General features: G+C 39.1%; 1 protein-coding gene across 1 annotated transcript in view; it reads right to left on the bottom strand.

Moving 5' to 3' along the window:
- LOC306856865 (forkhead box protein J3-like) overlaps positions 1–26,320 on the bottom strand; it is a 110,306-nt gene that overhangs the window by 46,509 nt on the left and 37,477 nt on the right. Inside the window, exon 2 of the mRNA XM_079396384.1 lies at positions 7,922–8,351. Coding sequence (XP_079252510.1) covers positions 7,922–8,242 — 321 coding nt within the window. The 5' untranslated portion in view covers positions 8,243–8,351. The remainder of the gene's footprint in view (positions 1–7,921; positions 8,352–26,320) is intronic.

The raw sequence follows: 26,320 nt of genomic DNA, 5'->3' as shown, positions 1-26,320 counted from the left end.
GACTGGCCAAACACCACAAATCGGAAATGTAATGCCCCTTACAATAATCTTGAGCTTCAGCTTTCAAAGTAAATATAAAGACAGTAAATAATGTCCTTAGTTTTACCATCAATTCAAGACAGAAAGGGGAACAGAGATACAGTGATGATGCTCGTATATATTTGCAGTACACAGGCCACGCTTAAGACAGCTGACTCCACTGTGATGTGACCCTGTCTCTCTCTCTCTCTCTCTCTCTCACACACACACACACACACGTGCACACTAACACACAACGCACAAAACTCTGCATTTGAACAGTCAATAGCAAATACTTAAACTAATAACAAAATATACTTAGTCGCTGATTCAGAAGTATCAGAATGTCATAGCAAAGTCAGAATTACCTCCTCTCCTAGGTTCACGAAACATCTGGGTTGTGCTGTTCTGTTGTAAATAATCTTAATGATTCCTAAATGCATCTACTTTCGGAAGGCCAAATAAAGTGCTTTTACTTTTGCATAGAAACACACAGCGTCTCCCTGACATGACTGCATCAACACTACTGCGGTTACTGAAACCACACCTTCTTTCTTTGCATGAACATTTGGGCAGTGTTATGCAAATATTTCAGATCAGATCACAGCATCCTCCATCCTCCTGTTGTTAACGTTGTTCTTGTTTACGTTGTTGAACGCCACGTACAAATGACGTCACTGTCGACCGGCTTACGTCACTTCTTAGTACCCACTGTCGGTGAGAATGCAACCCTTTAAATGGTACTGGGAAATAGTTCAAAAATCGTCCCAGTACCATTTTATTACTGTACTTTTAGTTCTGGAACTAAAGCAGTACGAATGGCCCTATTGAAATCGCATCATATGACCCCTTTAATTATTCATGCTGAGCAACGACAAAGATAGAGATGGCTGATAAAAAAAACAAAAGAGGAAAATGTCTACAGAACAAAAGGCTTAAGGCCTTTCCACACTGAGCGTGAAAAAGTGAAACGAATTTCGCATGCAATGACGTGCGGGAATAGAACAATAGCTGCCTATGGATGCTTCCACATAGACCGCGAACATTCGCGCACCGAAAATGCAAATTTTTTTTTTTCGTCCAGTCCGACGAATCTTTTGAGTTTCGCAAAGCGAAAAGACGGGCAGTCCAATAAGATTTGAGCATTACATTCACATGACCAGAGCAACTGCTGTCACCCAAAAGCTCGACGCAGTGGCGCTAAAAGCTCAGAAGACTGTATTGAGCACAAGCGTAAAAACGCAGAAGTAGAGGACTTTTTCCACAAGAGAGAAGAGTGAATGCCGAGTTCTTGTTATTGTTGGCATTTAAGAACAGACTACTCTCACATGTTCTTTATACAGAATAACATATTAATTCTCCACTGAATCATGTGATCTGGCGAGCACCGTCCATTTTCTTCCGCAAGCGCTTATGAGTCAAAGCTCGTTCATCTAGACCTGTCAATCATGTAATCGTATCTCTTGCCCTTCCATATATATAAAAAAGAGAGAAATATTTTTCTACACATGAAATATGAAAGCAAATAGACCTATAATTGTAAAGATAGGTTTTCTGTACATGTTTTTATGCAGCTCGTGGGATTTATTTTAACAATAAAGGATGTTTATGACACATGACAAGCGATCAGTCCATTATAAAACGTATAAAGAGTGCATGTCTGCCTATTATACAATCAAAACATTGTTGGTCGAACCTTTATCACGTGATGAAAACGAGACGAGACGCAACATAACGTAAATACTGGTCATGTGACGATGACTATAATTAAATGTATAATGCAATATTCTTGACGAATAAAAACGAGACTAAATGTGGTTTACAAAATAAAAACTATGCTAAAATGTCTCTTTATTTTCGTTGACCAAAATGAGACGAAACAAAATGTTATAACATTATTTTGTCTCGTTTAGTCACATTATTATTATTATTATTTTGCAGTATTTCCGTTTCCTGTGTCTCACTTCAGGGGCTGCATCAGGTCGCACTGACGTCACTTCCTCAAGCCCCACTTGCAGCATTATTTAGAAGACGACAACAAACAAAGTTAAGTCTGACACAGAGAAAGGGACCGATGGCCGGCTAGCGGGGGTTCGTCTTTGGGAGAAAAAGAAGAAACGACATTTGGAATAACTTGTAATAAATGTAGTAAATTCAAATCAGAGCGTCTTCCGTGTCTGGAATGGATGTATTCTTGAGTCTATAAGGTAAAAATAATATAATAAGATAACTTGTTTGAAATGGGTTTGGCTAAAAGAAAATTTTGGTTTCGTCTATACTACTAGGTACTTATACTATATTGACTGGGTTAAATAGAATTGCATTTCTAAAAAGAGACTAAAATACAATTTTCATCGACTAAAACTAGACGAAAATAGTCATGGATAATTCTGACTAAAATAAGACTAAAATGCTCAGACTTTTAGTTGACAAACTTGACTAGACTAAAGAGAGTATGAACGCGACAAACTAATAAAAACTAAAATGACAGCTTCACACAAAGACTAGACTAAAACTAAAATTAAAACAGGCCGCCAAAAACAACACTAGCACAGATGCGCGGTTTCGTTTACTACACGCATACTGAAGCACGCATGACGCTCGCGGTGATTTCAGTGCCTGCCGTCTCACTAAATGAGGACATAAATACATGAACAACATCAAAACTGCTGAGAGACACTTCATGAGCATTTTACCATTTCATTTGAGTAAACCTAGCCTCATATCATGCAGAAATGTAAAGGTATTCCCAGCAACCCATCAAAATAAAAGTTCGGTTTAACTTGAAGACACTGTGCCAGAGATATTTAGTAGAATGTACATAATACTAATACTATTAGTACTATTAAAACTTAAATTAAGGAATAATCACACAACATTTCTTCCATGTTTTATTGTTAATAGAAAATCCCCTTTGTTGCCAAAAAAAAAAAGTTTGATTAATTTTCAATAATTAAAAGATAAATGAAATTAATGTATTATGCCTTAATTTGATAACCAGAAAAATTACAGAGACTTTGAGGAGAAGAAAAATTCATATGGCTTTTTTAAGAATAAATTTGAATAAATTAAGTTGTTTTTATGCATTCAAATGATTAGTCATGCTAAAACAGAGAATTTGGTAACTAACATAAAAAGGAAAAAAAAAATAAAACGGAATTTGCGAAAGCTGTAAACCTAGGGGAAACACTGCGTATCTAACAATTGCTCAAAAGTAGCACTTCCCTTAATTAAAAAAAAAGAAAACAGTGGATCAAGACCAGTTATATGGCTACAACATAACTGGTTAAAGTGATTCAAGACGTCAGTTTCTTCCAAAAGCACTTCCAAAGTCAACTCCATACTTTGCGAGGTGTAGCGAGTGCCCTCTCTGCCAGCTCCACCTGGTGAGCCGCTACGCTTTCTGCCCACCTACTCTGTGTGAGCGGCAGGGTAAGAGTGGGATGGGGCAAGGTGAGGCTGGTGGGCGGGCAGCCAGGCGGGAGCTTCCTGACACGGGAGCCAGCCACACAGCAGGATCAAACTGGCTATGGCATGAATCACCACCACTCCCACCACTGACACAGCCACTTCTGCTGCTGCCACAATTAAAAACACAGAGAGGCTGCAAACTAAATATATACAACTACAACAGGCCTAATAACTGCACACTAGATTTTCAAATCTGATTTACTGTAAGGTAACTATATTTTTAGAAAAAGTTGGTGGAAAAAAACAGACAACTTTTATCAATATGTATCTTAGCATTTGAATAATTTAATATCAGGAGGACGTTTAAAAATGAAATGCCCGACCGCGTAATGATCCTGGCTGGAGGATTAAACTGAAAATCAGAGTGCGCTGAAGCAATTTTACATCTTAATATTCCAAACCCCGCACAACAAGCCTGAGTCCAGAGATATGATGAGTGCAATACCTGTGCTTCCACATTTAAATAAAAGCAAGGGGAGCTGGGATTTGGTCTGTCGAGTTACTTAAGAGATAATGTTCCCGGCTCACAAGTAAATAACGCCCTGGGGGGGTGAAGCAGTCCCCCAAATCACTTATTAGGGGGAAAAAAACGGTCAATCGCCCCTGGCTTCCATTATTATGTTGGCTGCCCAGCAGCGGGTGCAACCTTTGATCTGTTTAGGTTGGTGAGCATTTGCATTTCATAATGAGATCAAAGAAGAAGGTCCTGACACTCCACATGTGCCAACAGCGTTTTTAAACAGGGCAAGACTCAAACTCGCCAACCTCATTTATCCATTAGAGCAGGCCGAAACAGCTTTGGAGCATCAGCGGCTACGGCGTTTGTGAGGAATTAAGCATTTGCACACTTTTGCAGGTGTGGAAACGGGAGAATATCTTGCCGGTAGCAATGGAAGAGATTCAAGAACAAACATTTCAAGCTTGGTTAAGATACAGGAACTGCCTGGGATTTTCAGCGGCGCTTCAGACGAGCCGTCTCCTGTACAATGAGATTCAGACTGTGGGTTCGAAATTGGGTACAGCGATGACCTGAAAAGTCATCCAGCCTTCCCAAAGCACTGCTGGTAAATCATCAGGGAGCAATTAGGCGAGAAAGTGCCAGAACTGCATTGTGTATCCTGAGGAGCAGCAGCAGCAGCCACGGCAAAGCCATCATAAGCAGGCCACGCTGTCACATCTGCTAGCGCCACACGTTTTCTGAGTGCCTGATCAGATTACGGCCTGCTCTGTGGCCGGATTACAAACCTGTTGTGTAAACAGAGATTGAAAATTCTCAGAGGATAACAAGAGCTTTCGTGTGGCTTGGGTCCTCCATAATCCTCTAACATCCATACATTTAATGCTTTTAAAGTGAGGTTTAGCCTGGTTGCACTCCGTTACAGCTTCTATATAAGTGCTCTGAGGTCAAACGCGATGAGGATGCTGGAACGCTCGGATCAGGTGGGTTGTGATGGCTTTCGCTTCACCAGAAGCAGCTTTCAGTGTCAAAAGCATAAACTCAGATGGTGACGGATGCTAAGCATCTTGACAGCATTAAACATCTCATCAGAGGTAGCTTGCAGATAATTGGGATTATGAGAACCGGACAAAGGCGAGTATATTACATAAGAGCTTTCAAAAGGGATGAATGATTATTTCTTGTGATGACAGTCAAAGCAATATCTTGACTCTGTGTAGTGGCTATATAAATGAACACCACCCTGCTGTTCCGAGGCAGTAATACTAGATTTTTTGATACAAATCATATACAAGAATTTGATCTTTAATTCAAACCACTGCGGGATTGTGATATAAATCTGCCTGCAGTAAAAATGTTGTGCTGAAAAAGGAGCTATATTGTATTAATTTTAGCATTCCAAAACATTCCTCCTCACACAAAAAAAAAAATAAATTAAAAAGTACCAGTACTGTGGTCGATACAATATTCTTTAATGAATAGAAAATTCAAACGGCCACATATTTGAAATATAAATGTTTTAATATTAAAAATGTCTTTACTGTCACTTTTGATTAATATGATGTTTTCTAGAGGAATAAAAATATGAATTTCTTAAAAAAAATAACTGAAATCTTAATGACCCCAACCTTTTAACCAGTGTGGGACTGGTTAAAAATATACGCTATAGGAATAGAAGTCCCACACACTGCGGGAGCTTATAAAAATCCAAAGAGTCCCAATACAAAGCCAATGAGACAGTGTGAAAGCAAAAAAGAAACAAATAATCTGTTCAATTTCACATCATGGTGAGTTATTTTATATAGAAAAGAAAAAAAAATGCTAGTATAAAAAAAAAAAAAAGCAGTTAGTCAAATTCTGCATTTCACCAGCCACTGTGGCTTGTGGGCAAAATTTCTAACTCTGCTGACAACCCAACTCTACAGTAACCAGTTTCATAATATTGCATACAGATAATATTGCATTCATAATATTGAGACAGAATGTGCTAAAATTCATCTCAAGCTGCATATCTGTCTCCCCTAATACAGCGTTAATATTTTTTGACCTTGATGAATTATCTATTCTTATTGACATCACTTATTGATATTTCTTAAAAGCATTGGCTAATGGAGTTCTATTGAGATGACTAAATGAGTTGCCTGGATTAGCCTGGTCTCATCTCTCCGGCTCAGCTAGAATTATCATAGAGAACAGACGTGTGCGTGCACTGGGTCGTAAATTCCTGCTGCCGACATCTCAGGGGGGATGTGGAGAGATGGAGGGCGATGACTGCACACAGACCTACATTCACCCCAGCCATGCTCGGTATGTGCGCAAACGCGCAAATATAGCAGCGCGCACTTCAGAGACAAAGGATCTCTCTAAAATAATAGTCGGTCAGAGTGAGATTTGTGCTCTCCGGTCTATTAAAAGAAACACTCGTATTGCTGTTATACAATTCTTAACACCAACTCCGTAGCTCTGTTTTCCCATCAGTACACGCTCTTCCGCCTGTGTGATGCGTTTGTGCTGCGATATCCTGAAAGCCATTTTCCACATCACATAGTAGGATTGCAAAGTGCCTCGGTCTGTCTCGCACTGTGCATTTAAACGCAAGCAGTTTCACAAAGAGTGACCAGTGTGACTTTATTTATTTCCAGATTCTCAATATAATAGCTGTAACAATACATGATATAGAGATGGAATGTGGCAATTAGCGGCCATCATTGAGAACAGCGCGGTGGGTCGCCTCTTTCCATGAGGCTTTTGAAAAAAGGCTACATTCCAGCAAAATGGAAAGCCGTCTCTCGGTAAACATGTCAGGGCAGCAACCTTGTACAGCGATTTCAGTGAATTCAGTGAAAAACGCAGAAATCCATTTGTTCATGGTACATCTTAAGAGAAAAAGCACCACGTTGACCCTCAAACTCACCTCAGAAATCTGCAAATACAAATCTTTTCAGTGAAAATAGCGTTATGCTTCTGGAGGGAAGAAAACTTAAGGAAATAGGATTAATAAATATGCAATTGAAACTCTCCTGCTCTGTAATCCACAGACAACAATGGGGTGGAAGTGTATGGAGCCAAATGTTTGATTTGTTATTTTGATTATAGTTATCAAGTAAAACCTGCATCTATAAACATATTTTAAGGTGATTTTTAAACTAACAAAATCATGTGTTGCTCTCATATCTACACTGACATAAATATCCGTTTTACAGCAGAGAAAAAGAGGGTGGTGTGTGTGAAAATATGCTCACCAACAGATAGATGCGCATACACACGCACAGGGACGTGTCTTGCACGGATATGAACCACGTACATCTTGTCTGCCTGCAATAAAGCTGTGCTACCGATTCTATTGCCAATAAATGTCAACTGATTGGAAAGCTCATTCTAATATCAATTTCCATCTCCGCTCTTTAAAAGGCAATCAGCACGGCTTCATCTCTGTATATCATATGCTCCTTGAGATGGTGACACAGCAATGGCTCTCTCCAACATAATGGACTTCTATTAAGGCATCTGGCATGAATAATACAAGTCATGAAAGGCAGTTTTTTTTCCTCTTCTATGGCTTGTGTGGCTGGATCTGGCTGGGTGAATATCAACACACTTCCTTCTCACACGTGTCTTCAAAAAGAGCTTTTATTTTCTTGTGTCTAGAGAGACAAGATACTGTGTCAAATATTAATGGTCATAAAAAGATCCGAATGACGCTTTGCAAAATAGCAGCGTGGCTGTTGCTTTGATATTTTCGAAACGCTCCTTGGCAAGGAAAGGAAGAAAAAAAAGCCTTGACAGCATAAGAAATGAGAATAATTTCACACATTAACCTTGGCAGTCTCCTCTGACTAAATCCAGGGCTGATTCGGTACACTGATTGAATTTAAGTGGAGGGACGTCACTTGTGTGCATGCAAATGTCTCTGACGGGCAGAAAGCAAATAATGACAAATTAACTGGCGCTTACAGTCAGCACCTCGCCCCTTACCTTCCACCCGCTGCCGGCTTCCCTGTAATAGGGGAAATTGTCACAGATCCACTGGTAGATCTCGCTCAGTGTCATTTTCTTCTTTGGCGAGCTGTTGATGGCAAACGTGATGAGGCTAGCGTAGCTGTACGGCGGTTTGCCGTCCTTGTGCTGCTGCACCTCTTCCTGATCCAGTGTGGTGTTGGGGTCCAGCAGGGCGCTCTTCTTAGCCATGCCCGGCCCATGAGCGTTCTGGGCGTCCGCTTTCTGAATGGCCGCCCGCATGGTCAGCTGCGGCAGCCAGTCCATGGAGGTCAAGCTGCTCTCCAGCTCTGACGTCATGGTGGCAGGTCGAGTGGTAGCGGCAAAGGAGGGGTGACGATCCGGTGCGGCGACGACGCAGAGGCTCCCTCAGATCACTGTTTTTGTTGGTGTCACTCAAAAACGAAACCTGCAGAGAAGAGCAAGAGAGGGGATCATTATATTGCCCGACACTGTCAGGATATGAGCAATCGCTTCTGAAGCGCACCGACACTTCAATAGTTAGAACCACTCCAACTGGAACCAATGTCATTTTAATTAGCACATTCAAACAGGCAGCATTTCTCTTTGGAGAGAAGCTCTAGAACAGACGCAGATCTGCAGACAAACCCCAAAAAAAACATTGTGCTGCACAGACCGGCCAAGCCGTCTGGCCCACCTCCTACCTCTGGCCTGCACCTGCAGCTGACTCACACAACTGTAATCCGAGCCGCAAACTGAGTAAATGCTGCAGAATTGTTTTCACAACTGCCAGCCAAATGGGGGAACGGTTCACAAGGAATTCCAATTCTCCTGAGGGTAGCGCAACCCTTTCTATCCCTCCCTCCCCCTCCATCTCTCTGCGATGTAAACAGGCCTCTCAGTCGGTGTCTTGCAGCACGGTCTCTTATTCCCGTCTGCGGCTGCACCCTACACCCACAAACAACCTTGTGTTTTAGGCACGCTGCCCTCTCTGGCTCAAAATAGTAGCAAAAGCGTGAGGCCCGTCCCGTCACATAGGTACACAGTCGGGCGGCATAACCCATCTACACTTTGCGCAGAACGTCTTATCGTGAAAATGACAACACGCGTGGAAAAAAGGCACCAGGGGATGGAATATCCCACATTATTCAGACGAACCTCGGTTTAAAAATACCTCCCCGGTTCTCTCGGGAACCTCATTGAAATTCCTCTAGAATGGCAGAAAGCGAGCGCGAGCCTCTGAAATCTGATAAATGAGATGTCTGTGAGGCCAGTGCTATGACAGACTGTCTTTTTTCATCATTCTGTCATTTCCATAAAGGTGAGTCATGACCCTCTAATTTAAAAGATTTTTTCCAGCATAAGGATGGGATCCTCTGATCCAGCTGTATGAAGTGCAAACTTAAAGGTGCCATAGAATGAAAAACTGTCTTTACCCTGGCATATTTAAATAATAACAGTTCTGTACATGGAAATGACATACAGTGAGCCTCAAACACCATAGTTTTCTCCTTCATATGTAAATCTCGTGATTAAAAAAGACCACTGAAAAACAGGCGAATCAGAACATAACACCGACTGTGACGCAACAGTCGGGATCACTACGCCCCCAACATTTGCATAAACCTGTCCTTGTTCTAAGCCGGCCGAACCATCAGAAGCTCTGCAGGTATTGTAAATAAACAAGCGCGGACAACAGCGAAAATAACAAAATAAATGTTATGTTCCAGGCCGTGCAGGGGGTGTGAAGTGCAGGGATGGGTTGGTGTCTGTATTCAGAAAGGCACAGAAAGCAAATAACGCGAGCCACTAAAGGGACATGGTTAGCTCCTTGCTAGCGGTAGCCTGTGACAGTACATAAGATTTCACTCTCAGTAAGGAGAGATGAGGATGATGGCGAATGACTTACAGATGCTGAGCACCACTGACAAGCATCTGATCTTGTGAAATGTGTGGTAAGTACTGTTGCTCCATAATGTAAACATAGTTTGTGTGATCGCGTCTCTTGAAAGTTAAACTATAAGGCGATCGATGGATCGTTCAAAAGCAGTTTCAATGCCTCGCATATTAATAACGGCTCCCTGATGCCCGCGTTTTATATACAGTATAATTACCCGACGATATAACTGTGAGAGAAAGTATTTAAATATATATTTTCCTCCCTGTGCTTCCTTCTTGCTGATGAGCCATACTGTGAAACAGCCAATCAGAGCAGAGCTCAACATTGAGCAGCACTGTGAAACAGCCAATCAGAGCAGAGCTCATTATTATTCATGACCCTGCCAAATAAGCCAATAACAGACCGTTTCATTCTAGGGAGAAATCCTAGGGTTGTAAATGGACATGTAAAATCGTTTCTGGAGATTTTTTGCCTTTACCTAAGCCACATACCTTCTGTGTAGATATCAGAGAACAATTTAAAATACTGTATCAATGCATTCTATGGCACCTTTAAAATTCTAATTTACCATACTCGCCATTCACACGCAGCAAATGAGCACCTTTGGGCACTTGTTAAATTAAATCAAATCTATGCACAGTGGACTCTTCAATTTCTCATGCATCCAATCTGATTTTCACATAGACTGCAGAAATAAACTGCATTGACAAAATGAAACCGCTGCATGTTGCAACAAACAGGCAACCACCCTGAAAATAATGCCAGGCAGACAGCATCCAAATAAATGTGAAAGGTAAGGCAACCATCCATGTACTGATAAAATAAACAGCCTGAACTTGCTTTTGGAAAAAACTCTCTGCCAAATGCATAAATGTAAATGTATGGTTAGCCAGTATCTGAAGGTTTTCAGAGTCACATTATCAAATATCAAAAATCTAGACAAAAGAGTAGATGGCATTAATTAATATCCTGTGGTGACATGTTAATGTCATCTCAAACCATTTTAAACAGAATTTAGTTTTTTTTTTTCATAACGAATGCAACATTTATGACCTTAAATTAATTTAAGAACCATTTATTTCAATAAAAAAAAAATATTTTTTTTTTAAAACAATACACATTGAAAAAAAATTAACCCAAACACTTGACATCGATTCAGAAAAAAAGGCTCATGGATATGTTGGATAACAACACGTCTTCAATAAAGTAGAATCTGTAAGCTTTGCCCTTGTCGATTATGACCATATATGTATTTGAAAGTAAAGACTACACAAGGAAAACCAAAGCTGACTGTAACAGATAAAACTGTGGGCAGCAAAGTCAGAATTGCTCAGAAAAACTTTGAAATATTGATCAAAATAAAAGAGCTGGATATCAAAAAAGCATCAGATATAAAAAGCTGCAATAAAATAACTGAAGCAAAGTTCAAAACTTTATATCAAGTTTCAACTGAGTTGTCATCTGATTTTTTTTGGAAGGTCAGAGTGACTAAATGCTAAAATACTTCAGGTGAACTTAAACACTTACATATAACAGTTCTTATAACAAAAAAGAAAGGCTGATTAAATGTTAATGTTAATATGCCACGTGCATAATGCACAATGTATTTTAAGGCTTTGACTAATAAAGTAATACATTACAAAAATGCCAAATGATGCATGCAGAATGAGGCATTCTGTGCACTTAATATTCAGATCACCGTCCCACAAACCACAAAAGTATCCCTGCAAGAATTCTGAATGATGAAATCTGTAGATAAAGGTTCAGGTCTCAAGCATCATCTACTTGCTACAAGGCTGCTGCCATTTTGACTCCATGCACATCAGCCAGGAATGCACTGCTCTCAGGAGCGCTGCTGTGGTAATTAGCGCACCTCTGCAGTGCCAGGCAGTAAAATGCAGCCTGCATCTCCCCTCATTAACAGTGGCACCTGTACAAATGACTCTGTTACAGGCCCGCGCTGCAGAGGAGCATGCATTGGCTGGCACGGAAAAGGGAAATGGCTGGTGGCCATTACGCACACTTCCACAGAGTTAGGCAGTTCAGTTTACTCAAGTCAGAAGCCCCCTGGGAACTGATTACAACAAATGCATGTCACTGCTTTGAATTAACAAAATACTACTGAATACTACTATTTGAGCCAAAATGAAGTACCATTTGATACTAGAGCTGCAGAATGTAATTGTTTTTATGATGCTGATGTGAGCAATTCCGTATTGATGCGTGAACACAGGCCTATCATGCATATTAATGTACTGTTTTATTGTAAATACCGTAGTCTACACTTATATACGATTAAAAAATGTTGCATATGTGCTTAGGAAGCAAAGCACTTGTGCCTGATGTTTTGGTTTTTACTGTGGGAGGGTACTGCAGAACGTGCTTACTGTTACAGTTATTAAGTGCAATAAGCCACAAAAAAGATCTCAATGCGTTACTTGCACTGACTATCGCAGTTGCCGACCTTCTCTGACACCTTGTGATCCCAAATTCAGTTCTCTTTAGTAGTGTATTGCACTTGAATAGTCAGATAGACAGAATTATTTCAAAATATCTGTCTTGGTGAGCATTCAGGTACATACAACTGGTTAAGTCTTAATTGAACAGAAAAAAATTGGGGGGTTAATTAACCTGCTGCTGTCTGGGTCATTTATGTTAATCAAACAACAAAACATAAGGGCAAATTCTTGACTGGACTTGACTGAATATCTGTTGCAGCTTTAATTACTAAATTTATTTGCAATTAATTGACTAAAAACTACGCAGTGATTATTTTTACATTTGATTATATTTCTGTATGCATGCTTCTGTTAAATAGATTTAAAATGAGGAAAAAAAGTAAGGCATTGTTAATATTTTTATAAACAAATCGCTACCCTCTGAATTGTAACCGAATCTAATTGTGAAACAAAGATTGTGAAGATTCACACCTCTATTTGATACACATTTTCTATTTGTTTTAGGTGCTTAAAAAGAAAAAAAAGTTGCCTTTCCCAAGTGAAGTACTAAAACGTGCAAAAGGTAGATTTTACTAATAAGGCCATGCTGAAACAATGAGAGCGGTTTAGTAACAACTGACAAACTGTGTGAATGCTCTAAGCGTCTTATAGACTGCATTAAGAAACGCTTGAGAATTCTCAAGGTAAAATATACAAAGGCAACTGAGATCCTACTGTAATTCAAAGACGACAATTACTGGGAGTAATCTCTTTCCAAAACTCAATATCCTCCGATCACAGTGTTAAAAGAGAGCGTTAATTGCTTTGGCACGCCGTATGCTCTCTCAGACACCGTTTCTACGAGTCAAAGCGTGAACAATAAATATTGACATTACAGAACAAACGTGAGCAAACTCGTGTGTGTACATGGATGTGTGGTTAGTAAGCAGACTTGTGGTGGAGAAGGCCCTGTCTGGGGGGATGGTAACTTGGCTTCGGCAGAGGGGAATCACTCTCTGTGAGCTCCTTCCACAGTGCCTGAAGACCTGGCACACCGCTTCACAACAACAACAGTGATGTAACCTAGTAACAAGCCCTTGGCTTTTCTACTCCTAACCGAAACTCTGGCCATGTCTTCTACATCAACAACATTATTACGGCATGTAGAAATACTTGTGTTGTCTTAGCGATCATGAAAGGGAAAACAGGGAGGGGTGGGAAACACGCTCACCTGCCCCAGAGTAAAAAGGAGATTCCTAATTTTTTCCAATGCCCTAGGCACTGCTCTCGAGCCATTTTTGAAAACAAGAATAACTAAAATAGCAACGGCTCATTGTTGCGCCTGAATGTCGAGTGCTGTAATTGTTTGCTGCGGCCAGCCCGAAGACTCCTCTTCATTAAATGGAAAAGTAGGTAACAGCAACAGCTTTTAAATGTCACTCTTCCCTCTCCATTAAAGGCTTAATGGTTGCACTGTAACCACCCCCAGGATGAGAGCATTAATAACCCAGTCGTTACTCGCATTTTTAGGATGTGTCAATTATCGCTCCGCTGCGCACACTGCCAGCCGAGTGCATTGTTCGGCTTATTACAGCCTGCAGCAGATCAGGGCTTGTCACAGTGAGACCGCCGCTCATCCTGGCCTGTCGGATACCAGTGCTGATCTCGGGCCTGCCAGAGAGATTCCTTTAAGGCAGCGAGCAACAGACTGGGAGATCCGAGGCATCGGAGTAGCCCTGTTCCAGTAACGAGGTCTGGCAGATACACATTGGCCGGGGTGCTGTGTCCTCCGAGCGCCAGTCTCATTGATTTACATGAGGGCAGATTCCCACCTCCCTGGCTCAGCCGTCTACTGGGGATGCATGCATGTACTCCATAATTAATCTGCCAGTCACAGCAAAGTGCCACTCTGGCTGGAGAGAAATGGAGAGCTGCACACATACGAGCAGCTGATAATAATAAATGCAGCACCGTGTTAATGGTAGGTTAACGTGAAAGCTGCAGGATTTTAAAAAGCACAGAGGGCCAGGAATGCAGCTAAGACAAATGGACACTGAATTCCTGCCCAATGTGCTCATACAGAGAGAATGCGTCACCAAAAAATTTTTTTAAATAAAAAAAGTGTCATTTACCAAATTTTAAAAACACTGACAAATCAAATCATTATCTGTAATTTTTACAAAAAAGCTAATCTGTTTTAAATGATATATAAGACAATGTAGCATCATCTGGCTTCTCTTGCGAACACTGAGAAAACTGCACTTTTTAATGCCAAGCACACTACTTTGCATACAAAGTAATGCCACAGTATTTCATAGATTTTACTAACAGTGACAGAATAATGTAAGGTAATACATTAGTTTCATTACATAATGAATACACAGAGACTCGCACTTGCCAGTAGCCATGATGTGAATCTTAGTGGAATTTGTGGTTTAAAAAAGAAACTAAACAAAAAGCTACTACAACCATGACTCTGTAAAGAAATATCACCAATCTAAGTACTGAAACAAGCAAATCACATCAAAAGATCTCTTTAGCGACCATCCACTCCCATGAAGCACTGCGAATGAACTAATAATTTCTTACAACAAAACCATATACATATTTGTACATTTGCATATTCTGCATTAAACAAAGTATATAGTTTTAATACCCATAATAAACATTAAACCAATAGTTTTATATTTCACCATCATTTTTAGATCAATTACTTATAGCAGTTTTGAGGTCACTGTTTTGTTTCGGTTCTGTATGGGGTGGAGGCATGTATAAACTATTCTTAATGTGGTATTAGAAAATTTCAGAAATATACTCTACTATTTCTTAACAAATACTTAAACAGTTTATCTTACCCTAAAAGCTTTTTTACTAAAGAATGCTTTTTTTTTTTTTTACACTTAAAATCAACTTTTACAATGTTGTGATTGACCTTGTATCTATATCGTTTGGATCATGGCTTTTAACTCATTAAAATCCCTATGAGAACAATAATTCCAAAGCCTGAAAAAGTGGGCGTACACTGTTGCACTCTATACATCTTAATAGCTGGATTTTTTCATTTGGCTATATCGTGAAGTTATTGGATGTTAAACTTTTTCTGCCTATTTAACCAAGGTTGGATGGCAAACATCTATATAGTCATTGGGGAAAATAAAGCAAAAACAACAAAAACATCATGACTAAAAACATTAGTCTATCAGAGTACTAAATAATGGTTATTGTGGTCCAACCCTCATTCTCACAATATAACTATTCTGAGCAGACCTCAGATTGCCCGATGCAGAATGCAAAGAACAAAAAGGTACAAACTATTTTATCCTTTATGACTGAATTGCATATCAGCCTCCAGCTGCAGACACTGCACTAGTGCCTACTGAGAGAGCAGAAAAAAATCCTTACAGGCTAATCAGCGGCAGGATGTCACATGGGGTTAAAAGCAGAGACAACAGGCTTTGTAACCTCTGATGCAGATACACTCAAATAATTACTGAAAAGGGAGGAAGGAATTTGAATTTATGCAAGAGTAATTATGCCATTTGGGGATATTAGAGAGATTTTCTCAGCAGTCTGCCACCACTCGCTTTTCAGAGCCAAGAGCTGCACACGCTGACAAACACAAGGCCTTCGGCTCATTGTGCAATCTGCGGGCCCTTACAAAATGACACTCAGCATTCCAGTAATTCAATAAGCCTTTCCAGTGAATTACAACTCTGATCAGGAGGGGGATTGTCTCTGAGTCCCTGGCAGCTAGGCTGGGAGGTGCCCTTTGTGTACGGAGCGGTGCCGCTGCCCTGACACCAACCACGCGAACCCAATTACACTGCTTTGTGAGCCCGCGGCCCCCATATTAACACATTCTCCCCTGAGTAGCATCGACCAGTGCCAGCCTGGCAGCCATTCGCCAGAGCCCACTGTTGAATCTCAAATAAAGCACTTAAGGCTCTGGCAAAATAATCATTTGTCCCTGGCATTCTTGAAAGCCCCCTTTCTCATCAGAATTCCCTGTTCCTTTCCTTGGCAATTAAATGTTAGGCTCTCCGACTCTCTGCAGCAGGCAGCACAATGGGACCTCAGAGCAGCAGCAGACACAATCCAATGCTCGCTTGCATTATTAAAAAATAAAAAATAAATAAATGAAATGAGAGACAAATCACGTTTGCATGTAGCATTCTATTGCTTTGGATATGCACACCTAACTTTCAGATAGGATGGTTCTTTAATAAAGGAACTAAATTTCTGGAGTTTGTCTGAACTAAATTAACATTAATTGCTCTACTTTAGGTATAATGACAATCATCTCTACTACTGATAAATCTCACTCATGTCATTTTTTCCAATTCCAGTTTATCATGATCTATCTGGTTAAATGTGTCACACTTTAACTATAAAATCTCAAAGAGTGAAAAAAAGTCGAAATAAAAGGACTGAATGGCTTTAGCCATTTCAAGTTCATCTCACGTAGGCCTAAAATTGTCAACACTTGGGATGACATTAACACTTGGGTTATAATTAAACCCGTTTTGCTTTTCAATCAATATCCAATCTCTCAGAAGTAATTAACAACATATTAAAGAGTTTATTGCCTGGCAGAGCTGGCTGCTGCTGCATCATTAACTGTTAAAATGTGACTCTTTGACACCTACAGTCATTTCGCAGCTTTTTACTGCAACAACCCCCCCTTCTCTTGGCTGTCATTCCAGCACCCTCCTCAAAAAGAAACAAATTACCTTCCGGCGGGTGCAGATTCACATTAGGACTCGCACACAATGGCGGATACCAAAAAAAGAAGTGGCAGAACGCAAGAGAGAAGAGAGATGCATAACCTGCATCAACCACAATGCACAGTAATTATGAATATGCACCTTGATGGATCATTAAATCAGATGTTTAAAAATTAAAACAAGAGACAAAAATGCTTCACATGGTTGTGAGTGTGGTGCATGATGTGTCACGGGGGGCTAATCCCTTAGGAAATGAAGAACTGAGACAACATGACTCAGAGGGGGAATACCAGCGAGGGCTGATGAAAATATGGACTAAAGTTGGTGATTTCAAACCCACACGCTTTAGTATTACAGGCGCAACCTTATTTATCTTTGATGAAGGTTATTCTCAGCAAGTCTGTAAGGTTCAGATTACAGGCTAAAAAAGTGAAAGTTCAGTGTTAAGAATCATATTGTTGGCCATGAGGTATATTGCCATTTCTTTATTCATACAAATACACACAGAGTGCGCATAAAACTGAGCCAAATGATGTGTTTGAAGTGCAATGCATTACTAATAAAAAAAATAAATAAATTACGAGTTACTGCATATAGGGAAAACCCTTAGTGTTGTACCAACGACCAATTCAAAGAGCAACAGTTACTGTTCAAAAGCAGCCACCCACGATAAAGACTTACCCTTTTCCCAGAATGATAATGCATCGGAATCTGTGGTTGCACAATGCGGCGGCACACTAGAGATTAGAGGATTAAATCACAGGTCAGTAGTTTCATCTTTTGTTGATGTTCCAGCTTACCCATTGCTTTTAAAAGACAATGCAGGAAAGGAGCCATGTTATATGAGGCAAGAGGCACATGTTGTCAATATACTACAGACCCAGGGACCCAGAAATGCTAATGTATCAAAAAATGAATGAAATATGGCAGAAGCAGGTGACAAGAGAAGGAATAAACTGGACCGACCTGCAGAGGAATTTGACCAAGGTTTCCTGATCATGCAGCTTTATAGTTACACCCAGTCATAAATTCCTCTGAATGATGCCATATATAGAAAGTCCTGACCGAGTCATACTCATACTCAAGGCTGGGTTTAGTTCTGTTGCTGCACAGTCACCGCTCGCAACAAACAGTAACAAATTCTGCATGTAGTTAAACAAACACTTCACAAGACCAGCGTTGATGTTCCCAGTGACTAAGAAACCCACCCAACCATATACTTTATGGGTGAGAGTATATAGCTTTCTCATTTTTCATCAAGGGCAAGTTGTTTACATACAGTTAATAAAAAGGCTTTCAATGTAATAAAACAGGGAGGTGTTTATGTTTCCCCATTACAAAAGGAAAAGTATCAAAGTATTAAGTCTCAACATCTAATATCACTATAGGATTTGTGGAAGTGAAAAGAAAAAAAAAAAACATACATACACATATCAATATTATAATATAAGTGATGGTATTGAAAAATATATCTAAAATTAAGATTAAATATGCTAGGCTATCTTGGTTAAAGTTCCCCATGGATTACAGAGAGGAAAAAAAATAAAAAATAAAATAATAATATATATATCAACAAGCTTTTTAATACATCTACTTAGGACTGTCAATCAAAGACAGAAACTAATAAACACAGAAACAAACCTTGAATGTGGGTGACTTGACACTGATTTATTTATTACTACAGGAAAGCATGTCAAAGATCATACATCGCCTGACATCCCCATCTAACTATCCCCTAATTAGGATGTAAAATGATCCATGGAGAGCAACAGGGCAACGGGGGTAAGTTCCACATAAGGTCATGTTACACCAAGGTTGGAGTGCCCACTCTGACTACAACTCTGCAGTAGAGGCAGTAGCAGACGTTTAGAAAAAAGAAATTGAAAGAGGAACTCAAGCATGACAGAGCAGCAAAAGGCTGCAGTTTGAGATGTCCTCAGAAAGGGAAAGTTTAGTTCTGCATGGAAACTCTCAATGCATGATACTAAATCTTAGTACAGGGCATCCACAGTGAATACCTGAAAATATATCACATGTATGACTTGGTCTGAATTAATTGGAGAGAAGTCATAAAAAAGCTCTTGACATGAATCTGTCTGTGTAATCAGGGTCTAAATTGGAGATTCGGGGCCTAAAATTAGGATCAAAATAATTATATTATATTAATAATAATAATTAGACATTAGTATTATTATATTATTATTATTATTATTCAAGCTAGACTGTCACAAAAATGTAAATATTGCCCATCATCATGTTGCACATGTTGTAGAGTTACTGGCCACCATTTTGTTTCCTTGCCAAAACCAATTTTTATTCACATCTGGCATTTATGGAGTGTTCTTTTTTTATACCCTGGCTGCAGTTCTTTTGCAGTGTAGGCAAGAAAAGTCAGTTGACAAAATGACCACAAGTGTCACTGATCTGTATGTTTAGCAGTTGAATATTCACAGCTGCATCAAAGCTGCCAAGAGTCACACTACATTAATGCTTAGTCCCCCCTCCCTATCCCCTCAAAAGCTCGAACTGATGCAAAACATTAAGATACATCAGATAACTCAGCTATTCATTAAAGAATGGAATTGTGTTTTAATTCCTTTACAAACGGATGATATGTCTGAGGATTAGGACTACGAGCAGACACACCTCTCTCACTCACACATCACATATTTCAACAGGATATTGTTGGGGCAGGATGTAGTAGCAGTGACTCATTTCCTTTCACTAATTTGTGGTATGAATCAAACATCTCCAGCTTTCGTGGGTCAAAGCAGATGTTCATCAAAAAGATTTCACCTAAAAGCAGCAACTGACCTTGGCCTCCTCAATGAGTGAATGAATGAGAAGCACTGCCTGTCTGCCCCCCTGTGACTGCTATTAACATGTTTCCTGCAAGAAAACACAATTGCTGGCTAAGAGGAAAGTAATCAGCTAAACTGGCTGACAGACACAGTGCCAATACGGTATCATGGAAGCTCAAGCTTATCATCCAAAGGCTTAAAAAAATAGACAACTACTTACATAAATTATAATCACAGTGGTCCAAAAGCCTGAGGCCATAATTTATATTCTAATTTATTACAAAAATAAATAAATGTCTTCTTAGACATATAAATGGGGGGTGGGGTACAAATGTTTGAGGTCAGTAAGATGTGTTTAAGAACTCTATACTTTTTCAGCATGGATGCATTATATTGTTCAAAAGTGACAGTGATGCCACAAAATTAATAAAAATAGCTATTTGAAATTGTAATATTTCTCAATATTACTTTTTTCACTGTAATTTCGATCAAATAAATGCCTTGGTGAACATACTGTACAGGGGGGGTCTAGTTCCTTTGCTTTTCTAGTATCACTGAACAATATTCTTTTTAAATATAATATTGAGAATTAATAGCATCATGCCTCAGTCTTCTGTTTTTTGTTAAATCAGTAACCTTCATCCTAGTCACACATTACTGAAAATGTTTTTGATGCAGTACCAAAGACATGATTTGCAACTACTGAAGCCTGCAACTTATAAATGTACAAACCTGCTTCAGCATGCTACACTGATGTTAGGGTTAACACATGACAGACAAACTATGCAAGACAATACAACTGCAAGTTGGATTAAGGAAACACAATTCAGCCAAACAGCTGTTCTGGGGGAAATGCAGATGGTCTTCTGGCTCATTTACCAGCTCAGGAGGTAATAAACGCTTTGAAATCTCGGCGTGAACTACCGCTTAAGTCTAAGCCATGAAAAAAGCAATACCAGTCAAAGACACTTAATGTGCTGATTTACTGTGAATCGATGTAAGAAGCTCATCAAACAGTGTCTTCAAATCCTCCAAGTATTAAGGCCTGCAAATGATGTCTGATGCATTTTTCATTGATTTGGAAGATCATTTAGTTGAACTATGAGAACTGCTCCAGGCAAACAATTAACCCCTCTTTTAGTGTACAGAAACATCACTTTCAGCACACTTCAGTACAAATAAAATTGCGTAAAAAACACGCTGCCCAAATTTTTTTTAACAATGCAAACTGTAATCTAGCATATAATGTACATGAACCAAAATGCAGAGTTGGCTATGCTAGCTTAATACCAAAACAACAAAACCAGAACATTATAGCCGCTTACTTTCACCACTCTGTGCCAGCTTTGTTTATTCTAGTTTAATACTCAATTACCCAAACCATTAACAGCTTTCCCCTTGAGCACTTTAACACCATAAGAGAAACACTAAGCAGGAAATCCAGTTAATTAATTAATACTTGATTTGAACGTGGATGAAATCCTGTTACGAACCATGTCTTGGTACACTTCCATCTAATTCCACCTCTATTTTATTTCACAAATCTGTCTGAAGCTCACCTTTATTTCCTCTCCACTTAATATTTGTGAATGCTTTCTTAGCTTCGACACAAAACGGGCTGCACTCATTTCGCTGGTTTTGCATGTTTGCTCCAGAACAGTGTGAGTGGAGATAAATCAAAACTCCCAGTGGCTGCCTCTGCCAGGCTTCACTTATTTGACAGCAAGGGCTTCAGCTCAGGGCCCAGATTGAGTGGCATAACAAGGCAGGAACTTAAAGGGGCCTCACTCACCAAACCAAGCAACATTCTGCAACAACACAGTCACCACAGGTAAAAAACAAAAGAGAACAATGAATCATGGCAGGTCAATATCACATAGTCCCATGAAGTGTTTTCAAATAAGTCAAAGGAAGAGAGAGCTTTGTGGTTGCAGATCTGAGCTGATAAAACCAAAAACTATAGAAATACAAAGATGGTTCACACCTATACTTATAAATGGGAGAAACTGCAATGTGCAATATGGCAGAATAGTCCCACCTTCTAAATGAAAGAGCCAATCGCTGATTGGTAAAGTCACTGCGTCACTGCAGCTGCTGTTAGAAGCTCTGGTTCTCATGGAAACCTGAGGCTGGACCAGCCGATGCGCATGCACAGTCACAAACACGTTATAACAGTTTTTGAGATTTCAGGATTCCCCGATTCATTTAAATAGGACTTGGTCTTGTTTGAGCTGCACGGAGGCGTTGTAAATGTGGTCGCAGCGTGAACAGACTTTCCTTGAAAGGGACTTTGGTAAAACTAAAGGTTGTGCATTCAAATCTGACTAACCAAGCTAGAGTTCTTCCCACTGTAAAAATACACCGCAAGAGCCTTTGGACAAATATCTTTGAAATATCTGTTTGATATTATTATTAGCTGTAGTAAAACTAATAGGCCTAATAAAATATAACATTTAACAACAATAATAAATAATATTGTTATTATTTTCATTACTATTATATGATATTATGATAATTATTTTTAAGATGACTAGCTTTGTTAGATTCCTTTAACAGCAAACACTGCCTTAAAACTAATAATCATAATTATTATTATTACTATTATTAGCTGGCACACTTTTTTTTACAGACCGTTTTAACACTAGAAGTTTCATTAATAATAATAATAATGATCATCATCATCGTGATTAATAAATGGTTATTAATAAGATACTTTTTAATAATACACTTTACTTTCCAACTTTTTACAGATTCTTTTAACACCAAATGTTTTCTTAAGAAGAGGAGGAAGATGATGATGACAGAGGTCGACCGATTGATCAGCCGGCTAATTAATTGGGCCGATTTTTGGCATTTTTTAAAATTAATCGGCCTCGGCCAATTGTGCTGCAAATCACGCACCTTGCTCACACACAGCTTCAGCTAATGATGGCAGGGCAAAACAGACTGTTTTGAAAGCGTTATTGGGTTTTACCCTACTAGAATTGATGCCGGAAAGTTATATTCATAAGTGCAACAAGTCATTTGCATGTAAAAGTAGAAACACGTTCAATTCAGAAGAAACTTCTGGGCTGATTATAATGTGCACGTTAAACTCTTCTCATGAAATGCGTCTTTGGGTCCGAAAATAGCCTCCACGATGTCATTCCTCGTGACCAGTGCACTCTTAAACAGCAGACTGTGTAATATGTGTGAACTTTTATTTTTAATCACTTTGACTTATGCCATTTCACTTACAGCTGTGTCCAGTGTTTCCAATATATTGAGTTATTTGTGGCGGCTCGTCACAATATAAAAACTGACAATATAAAAACTAAAACTTCGTTGAATAAACTGAGCGATGCACGTTTCAAAATTAAAATGCAGCGCGGGTGTTTTTATATGAATGTATCTTCGAAAAGAACCGACCGTCTTCAGAAAAGCTTTGAGGTCATTTTCATTTAGTCTTTCCTGTAATGCCTGATAAAGTAGTGTTTGTGAATGCAGCACTTATTTGATTACAGCCGTTACCGGGGAAACCGTTACATCTCCCGCTCCAGCAGCGCCTCTTGCTGGCAGAGAATGAATTTGCATTTCCAAGTCTGTGGGAAACGCTGGTGTCTGTCAGCAAACAAACAAAAAGCATGCTTCCAGCACATGAACTGTTTTGAGAAGGTGCTTAAGTTGAGCAATATATTATTATTAGGTTACTACTACTACTACTATTGCTATCTTTCTTGAACCCTGCAATCATTGACAAACTCTCTTTTATGAGATGAAGTGAAAAAAAAAAGAAAACGGGCAAACATATCAGGCATCGGCTGCACTGATTTCTAAATATTGGCATCGGTATCGGCCAGAGAAAAACCCATATCGGTCGACCTCTAGAAGATTATTATTATTATTTGTATTAAATATTAAGTATTTATTAAAGCAATCTGTATAAAAGTGTGCAAGCTTATTATTAATATTCAGAATAATGTTTCACTTTTTTTGACCAACAGCAAGAATGCAGCAGACATGGGTGAACTTCTGACTTAAAGTGAATAAAACTGGCTGTTGGAGGCCGAATTGTGATGTCTGCTATTTTGGTCAGCTGTGAAGCTGGTGTGTAGATGCCAAATCAGTGTCCATGGACAGACACAGTTCAAATAAATCACAGTCAGAGTCCTGACATTTTCAAATATCTAGGGCTGGACCAGAATATTCGAATATTCGAATATTCGTTTGGAGGGATGGCATTCGATTTTTCAATTTGAGATTCGAATATTCGAAGAAAAAAAATAAAAATAACACGTGACATCGATCCCTGCGAAACGGTTCTCATTCGCGCTTTAATGACTAGCCCTTGCAGCAACGCCAACATCGTGATTAAAGAGAAGAAGGACCTGGTCTACATTGAGGTTAGACTAATATTTTATATTAAATTATTAGTAAATAATTTAAATGTAATTTAATATGATTTTGCTACACTACTTCATCTCGTGCACAATGCATAATTTGACTAAGAAAATGCTAATTAATAGGTTGTCAGCCTGGCTGAACATCTGCACCAGCAACAGACCGATCGAAATGTGGAAGAGCTGTCTGCAAGCCATAGAGAAGAGGAGACTGCGGCGCCACCACCAAAAAAAAAAAAAAAAAACATCAGGAGATTTTAATGCTGATGGAGTCCGATGACGAAGAGGAAGAAGAACATGGAGACGGCGCAAAAAAAGAGATGGAGCAATATTTAAAAGACGCTACAAAAGTACAGTCGGGCCCGCTTGCATGGTGGAAGCAAAATAGTGACCGCTACCCTAAACTGGCATTTGCAGCCAAACACCTCCTTTGCGTTCCGGCCACTTCAACTCCGTCAGAGCGCATTTTTTCAAAAGCTGGCTACATCGTTAACAAGACCCGAAGTTCGCTTTTGCCCGAAAATGTAGACAAGCTCATCTTTCTTGCACACAACTTGAAAAGAGTGTAGCTAAATAGGTAGCTTTACTAGCTTCAGCTTGCAACCTGATTTTATTTATTTGAAAGTTTGATTTGTAAAATTGTTTGTTTATTGAAATGTGAACTAACGTTAGCTTATTTTATTTAGCCCATTACATTTTGTTTTATTGTATAAGGGATTTTTATTTTATTTTATTTAAACACTAAATAATGCTACCTTGTCATTTATTTATTACAGTTTGTTGAACTTTGTTAATTTATTTGTTGTTCTTTTATTTAACTAGCACACCTTTTATGGTGTCGGTGTTACTCTGCTGCTAATTTCTGATTTAAGAGTGATTTTGTTGGAAAAATATTAGGCTACCTTATTTTAAAAAATGTGCTGCTAATATCCGATTTAGGAGTGATTTATTTAAAAGTTTTACTTTGTAAAGAATATTTTGTTTATTTTATTTAGACTATTAAAATGTTTTTATTCTATAAGGGAATTCATTTAATTTTATTTAAACTGTTCGTTAATTAAAATGTGTGATTTTACTGCCGTGTTCTTTATTTATTACAATTCGTTGAACTTCGTTAATTCATTTTTCGTTCTTTTATTTAAATAGCCTACCCTTTATGGCGCCTTACTGTGCTGCTAATTTGGGAGTTATTTGTTTGTTTGATAAATGTTGGGCTATACCTTATTTAAAGTATTGCTCTAACAGACCTGTTATTGTTTTGTATTATAGTGCAGTGTTCGTTCTTAAATAATATAAACCCTGCCCGGGCCGCATGTAGCGCCCGGCTTTCGGCTTGTGCTGTTCTGTCATTTATTAAAGTTTTATTCATTCTGAAAGTGTCGCGACTTGCCTGTATCCATATTACACAAAAATGCGACTTTGCACTCCCTTGCGTCCCCAGCAGTTGGATGAACGGTTCTCGACATAAAAATGCAACAGACAGACACACACACTTTATTAGAGATAAGAATATATTCAGCCCCCTCCCACCGAAGCTTCGAATATTCGATGTTGATCACTACCGAATACTCGAAGCTCAAAAAATGGTATTCGGACCAGCCCAATATCTGAAACGACTTTTCACTTAGCTGATAATGAGATGTTTTAGCAACTGTATTAAAGTTCTTCAGTCAAGAACAGTGAAACCTGAATGAGTTTCTTTCTTCTGTTGAACATAAAAGTTATTCTGAAGAATGTGGGAAACCAAACAGCTGCAGGTCCTTAGTAACTTCCATATTTTTTTTTTCCTACTATCAAAGTCAGTGGGGACCAGCAACTGTTTGGTTACCCACATTCTTCAAAATGTATTCTTTTGTGTTCAGCACAAGAAGGAAATTAATAACATGACTGAGTAAATAAGGAGAAAATTTTCATTTTTGGGTGAACTCTCTCTTTAATGATAATCAGCAACATCTATACCTTTAAGAGCTGCACACATCCGTTTCTCCCTCAACTGTTCACTTTCACTTTAGACATAACTAACTGTCTTAATCGGACGGTAATTAAGATAACCAAGTAATCAGGTGCTGTACGCACGCTTCAAGTGTATGCGCTCTGAATAAGCGGATGTCAGAACAGCACACAAATAAAATGTTTAACCGGCAAGGCTTTAAAGCACATGAAAATAATGTACTT

The sequence above is a fragment of the Barbus barbus genome, assembly GCF_936440315.1.
Source record: "Barbus barbus genome assembly, chromosome: 37".
NCBI classification, from domain to species: Eukaryota; Metazoa; Chordata; class Actinopteri; order Cypriniformes; family Cyprinidae; genus Barbus; species Barbus barbus.
Note: the sequence above shows the minus strand (reverse complement) of the source record. Positions and strands in the feature narration are given on the sequence as shown.